This window comes from Rissa tridactyla, chromosome 17, assembly GCF_028500815.1.
Source record: "Rissa tridactyla isolate bRisTri1 chromosome 17, bRisTri1.patW.cur.20221130, whole genome shotgun sequence".
Lineage (NCBI taxonomy): Eukaryota > Metazoa > Chordata > Aves > Charadriiformes > Laridae > Rissa > Rissa tridactyla.
In genome coordinates this window covers 5,860,978-5,866,977 of record NC_071482.1, presented here as the reverse complement: position 1 = coordinate 5,866,977, position 6,000 = coordinate 5,860,978, and the positions used below count along the sequence as shown (strand labels likewise).

The following is a 6,000-nucleotide window of genomic DNA, read 5'->3' as shown; positions in this document are numbered from 1 at the left end:
AGAAAAGGAAGGAGAGAGCTGAAAGCTCTCGGCAGCAGGCCGCAGCTTTACACCAGCTGCTGTTTTGGCAGAGACCCCCATGAAAACTGGTGGATGACAGCAGCGTGGAGGCCTTGGGGACAACCCAAGGATGGAGAAACACATCTCCACGGTTAGGGACAGCGTGACCCGCTGGCTGGCTGGTGGCGGGGACATGTCGGCACCAAATTAGGGCTGTTGGGGACATCCAACCAGAGCTGCTGATCCCTCCCCGGCTCCCAGCTTTTGACGTGTGGGTCTTTGTTGTCCGTGGGACATAAATAGAGGGGCTGGATCCTGTGGCTTGTCACCTTTCTTCAGCAGAAGGGCTGGCCCCGGTCTGACTCGGCGAGTCTCTCTGGGCAATGGAGAGGAGAGAGAGAAACGCAGCTGGATTTTCCAAGAGTTTGCAGCCAAATCTTGTTCTGAATTGCAAAATGAACAGTTCAGATTTTGGAAGCCTCTGAGGAGGAATAAATACAAAAAGCCAAGATATCTCTTTTCTTTCCTCTCTTTTTTTTTTTTTTTTGCTTTGTCATTTTTCTGCCTATAATGTTGTTTTAAGGGGCTGTGAGTCACCTCCAGCAACAAAATGAGAGACATCCTTACCACTAATGAAAATAATGAATATTTAACAAGATATTATTTATTTAGGTTGTGTCAAATAGCAGTCTTGGGGTTCAGGGCCTCTGATATGTTCCATGTTGGACAAAGGCTGAAAAAAAATTTGAGGTTTTGGTCTTGAGGAGCTTGTCTGCGTAGACGTGCTGGTGTCATGCTCTTGACGTTGGTGTGGATGGGCAGGGGGGTGGTTTTGGGTATCTTGAGTTGGAGAAAGGTCTATCTTGTTTGCGTTTTTGGGCAATGGGCACCAGAAATTGGCACGTGGCAAGGAGTTTGAGGGGAGCGTGTCCAAACCAAAGCAGGGTGCAGGTGGCCCAGGTGCTGCTCGGAGCAGTTGAAGGTCTTGGTGCAAGGAATCGGATGTTGGTGGCCCCCGGAGCTGGAGGCAGCACTGCAGGGGGGGGTCTCCCCAGAGCGGAGTAGAGGGGCAGAATCCACTCCCCCCCCCCCCCGGCCCCACCTTGACGCTGCTTTTGATGCAGCCCAGGATGCGGTTGGCCTTGGTCTGGGATGAAAGTAGATTTCCGCTACAAATTGAAGCGTTATTCCCCGTTAAATTTGGTTTTCGAGCAATTTCCATATGGGAGTTAGTCCTGTAGGAGGAAGAGGTTTCTTGGGACAGTGTAGACACCAGCTCCCCCCAAAAGCAGAGGCAGGCGCTGCAGGTGCCCCGCTTCGTTTCGGGCAAGGCACCGGGGGTGTGTGTGTGTGTGTGTCTCCCTTCCCCCTGCCCTTCCCCTCCTCGTTTCTCCTGCCCAGAATTTGTGCTTTATCCTTTTATTTTTATTATTATTATTTTTTTAATGCTTGCGTTTGGCTCCTGACTTGGCTGCTTCGTGGTTTTATTCCTTGCCTCTGCTTATGTCTCATGGCGTGGGGGGGGGAAGGAATAAGGTGTGTGTCTCCCTCCCGTCATCACGCAGGTGGGGAAACTGAGTCACGGCAGGGCTGGTGTCACCTCGGGGGGGGGTTGTGTGTGAATGTCACCCCAGGGGGGATGTCACCCCAGGGGGATATGACCCTTGGGGGAGAGGATGTCACCCTTGGGGGGGATGTCACCCTTGGGGGGGGATGTCATGCCAGAGGGGATGTCACCCTTGGGGGATGGCGACGAGGATGTCACCCTTGGAGGGGGAAGCTGTCACCCTTGGGGGAGAGGATGTCACCCCAGGGGGGATGTCACCCTTGGTGGGGGGGGAAAGGATGTCACCCCAGGGGGGATGTCACCCTTGGGGGAGAGGATGTCACCCCAGGGGGGATGTCACCCTTGGAGGGGGGGAAAGGATGTCACCCCAGGGGAATGTCACCCTGGGGGGGGTAAGGGGGGGGAGGATGTCACCCCGAGGCGGGGGGGGGGTGGTGGAAACGTCACCCCAGGGGGCAATGTCACGACGTTTCCCCAGCGGGGCCGGGCAGTGCGGGGCCGGGGGCGGCGGGGGACCCCCCCGGGGGGTGGGGGGGGATGCCGGTGCCGGGGAGGGGGGGTGCGGGCAGCCAATGAGCGCGGCGCGGGGGAGGGCGCGCTGCCTGCGCGGCCGGCGGCGGCTGGGAGCCGGGCGGCGTGTGCGGGGCCGGAGCGGCGGGCACGGCAGCGCCTGTCCCTCGTACCTTACAACCCCTTCCGACCCCCCTTCCCCCCCCCCCCCCTTTTTTTTTTTTTTCCTTTTTGGGTTTTTTCCCTCCCCCACCCTTGCGGTGCTTTTTTTTTTTTTAATTATTTTTTTTTTTTTCCACTCCTTTCATTTTTCTCCCTCTTTCCTGCGCTTTGCTCCGGGAAACGCTGGATTTTAAACCTCTCCCCGCCAGGCAGTGAGTGGGGAAGGAAAGCAAGGAAGGAAAGGAAAAGGGAGGGGGTGAAAACATGGCCCAGGCGAAAATGCACCACCCCGTCTCTTGGGTGATCTTCGCCGGGATGGCCGCTCTCCTCCTCTCCCAAGGTAGGGCCGGGCCGGGGGATGCTGCGGGGGATGCAGCCGAGGCGTGCGGAGGGTGCTCGGCCCCACGGCAGCACCCTAAAGGGGGAGGGTGGGGGGGGTGGGGAATGGGATGCCCCCAGAGCGGGGGCAGAGCTGGGAGAGGGTCCCCGACCCGCCGCTAAGTTGCGGGGGGTGCGGATGCGGGTACGGCATCTCCTAATTGATGCTCCCTCCCCCGGTGCGCTGGGCCGGGGCGGGGGGAACGTCTCCCATGGCGCAGCTTGTGGGTTGTTTGTGTTTTATTTTTTTTTTTTTTTTTTTGGGGGGGGGGGTGGGGGAAGCCGGTGCCGAGCGACTCAACTTAGTTTCCCGCAGGAGCAATGCGTCCAACAGGCTGGGGGCAGGGGAAAAAAAGGGGGTCGTGCCCGTTTCCCCCCCCCCGCCGCTTCTCTTTGCAACACCGGACCCGCCTGCAAGGTCGTCCCAAAAACTCGGTGCAGCCCGGGAGGGGGGAGTTGGAAAGTCCTTGTCCAACCTGTCCCGGGCGAGCAGGGATGCTTCCCCTCCCCGGGGGATGGTGGGGGGATACTGTGCAAGGGGGAAAAAAAAGGGGGGTGGGGGCAAAAAGGAAGGGGAGAAGGGGGGAAAAGGAGGAGGCAGGAGCCAGCCCCATCTGGCCGGGAGGACCGAGCCTGTCAGCTTGCGTTAGTCTCCTCGCAGCCATCTGGAGGGGCTGTGGGAGCGGGGTTACCTCCCTGGGAGGATGGAGGCGGGGGGGGGGGGGGGGGAACGGTGAGGATGGGGCCGCATCCTGCACCGGGCCGCCTGCGGAGCTGGGGATGCGGCGGACCCGGTTGGGAAAAGGCGGGGGGGGGATGCGCCCGGGGGGCTGCATTGCACCGCGCCCGGGATGGATGCGCCCAGCCCCACGGCGGATGGTACCCGGGGCTGCGCGGGGGGTTGCGGGCACTCTCTCGGGGAGGATGCAGGCACCCCCCCCGGGGGGGGGATGCAGCCACTCTGGGGGGACGGATGCTCCCCCCCCCGCCCCGGGGGGATGGATACATCCTCCTCCTGCACGGGGAAAAGGAGAGCAGGCGGCAGCTGGAGGCAGCAAACCTCTGCCGTGCCCACCGAGGGTTGGGGACAGGGTTTGGGTACCCAAATCCCAAATCCAGCCCTGCCTGGTGTGTGTCCCCCCCCACACGCACCCCTTCAGGCTCTGCAGCAGGACTCCGGTGGGGTGTGAAACCCCTGTTTGCGTGGGGCAGGGGGCTGCTTGAGGTGGGCTGGGGGGCCGGTGTGTGCCGATGGAGCCGGGGGGAGATGGCCAGCCACCATCTCCGCTCAAAACTTCTCTCTGCTGGGCAGCCTGGGCCCGCTCTTGCGGAGAGCCACCCCTGCCATATCGACCGGCGCGGGCTGCTTAGCATGCACATCACACGCCAAGGCATTTCTCCTCTTCGCCTTCCTCCTTCTCTCCCTCCTCAAGCTCTCGCCTTCTCCCAGCCTTGCTGCTTCCCCGCTGGCGCCGCTCGGGATGCCGGCATCCCTGCGCCCCCCGGCTTCCCACGGGCTTTCCTGGGGATGGGAGCCCTGTTCCCCGCTTTGGTGCCACCTCTGTGGGGTGCTGGATGGCTGGGGCTCCCCAGGAAGGGGGGGGGCAAAGCTGCCTTGCCTTTCTCGTTTCTCCTGCCTAGAATTTGTGCTTGTCTTTCCCCCCCTCCCCCTTTTTTATTTATTTATTTTTTAATGCTTGCATTTGGCTCCTGACTTGGCTTCCTTGCAGTCTCATTCCTTGCCTCTGGTCATCTCTCGCGCTTCCTCTCCCTGCTCCCATCAAAGCTTATGCATCAGAAAGTAGTTGGGGTTTTTTTATTATTATTATTAGTTATTATTATTATTTATTTAATTCATTGTTATTCTCCTTGGCAGCAGAGCGGTGAGGAGGAATGCGCTGCCTCCCCAAGCAAAAAATTCCCCGTGTCCCCTGGCAATTTGGGTGCCTGAAGTCCTTGAGTTGCCGCTGGGGTGGGGGGGAGCAAGGAGCCGTGCACCCTGGTCCTGGGAGGGGGGGGACGGTAACGGGACCCCCCAGTGCAGAGCTGGGGGGTGCTGGGCAAAAAATCGGCAGCAAAAAGTTTGGGCCCTTTTTTGGGCTGGGAGATGCTGGGTTGGCGGAGGGAAGGAGTCCCCTCCAGGAGGTTTTCTTGCATAAATTGTATTTAAAAAGAGTTCTTAAAAAAAAAAAAAAAAAAAAAAAATCCCCACAAACCAGAATCACCCAGCAAAAATAATTTGGCTTTTTAGCAAAAACTTTCTAAGGGAAAGTTTGAGAAATTGGGGGTTATTCAGCTCTCAGGGTAATATATAGGTACGTGTGCGTTGCCAAATATCATCAGTACGGTGCTGCTGCTTTATCAGCTCATCCGATATTCAGTATTGTTTTTTTTTTTTTAATTTCTAACTTCTCTCTCTCGCTTGCTGTACAGAAGTGGAGCTGGCTTGTGTTTGAAAACGTGAAAATTATAGTCATGCAGGAAAACCGTGTTTTGCACAAACCTACTCCGAATAGCTCGAGAGATCTGTGCTGCCCTCTGCAGCAGTTTATCAATACTCCAGGTCATTTACCTATTTACAGCCAAACGAACAATAAGAGAAGTGGGTTGTGAGTGTGCTTGAGAGTGAAGTGGAGTGTGAAGTGGGATAACTCCCAAGTGCTTGACCATCTGCATTTGTGCAAACATCCGTAGGTCCTCCAACTTCTGCAGCTTCACTGTTGTTGTTTTGGGAAAAAACAACCTAGAAAACTTATTTTTTGGGGTATTTTGGGGGGGAAAAAAATTGAAACGGGAGCTATTGAGTGTTGTGTCCGTGAGGAAGGGGCCCTCTGAGATGTCCAGTGTGGTTTTGGCCATGGCGATGCTGCCGGTCTCAAGGGAGATGTTGACTACTGAGTGCTTGGCAGTCGGGAACAAGGATGGGGAGCTTCCTTGGGTGCCGTATCTCCATGTAACAGGCGATAAGACAAGAGGAAACGGCCGCAAGTTGCACTGGAGAGGTTAAGATTGGATATTAGGAAAAAAGTTTACACCGAAAAGGTTATTAAGCATTGGAACAGGCTGCCCGGGGAAGAGGTTGAGGCACCACACCAATTACTTAAAAGCCGGGTAGACGTAGCGCTTAGAGATATGGTTTAGTGATGGTTTTTGTCAGAGTTCAGTTGATGGTTGGACCAGATGATCTGAAAGGTCCCTTCCAACCTGGGCGATTCTGTGATTCCGTGGGGATGAGATGCAGGTGCCCGTCACATCAGGACGTGGGAAGGGCAGAGCTGGCCAAAGGTCCACCCCTGGGGGCTTGGAGAGGGGAAGGAGTTGGGAAGGAGGAGGACGCAGAAGGCTGGGATAACCCCAGGGCGGTGGGAAATGAGTGGCTAATT

At 57.0% G+C, this 6,000-nt stretch overlaps 1 protein-coding gene across 1 annotated transcript in view; it reads left to right on the top strand.

The window, feature by feature from the left end:
- The first annotated feature begins 2,503 nt into the window (after positions 1-2,503).
- The window catches only part of LOC128918595 (protein CEPU-1), a 363,129-nt gene continuing 359,632 nt past the window's right edge, over positions 2,504-6,000 (top strand). The window contains exon 1 of the mRNA XM_054223010.1: positions 2,504-2,579. Within this exon, the coding sequence (XP_054078985.1) occupies positions 2,504-2,579 (76 nt within the window). The remainder of the gene's footprint in view (positions 2,580-6,000) is intronic.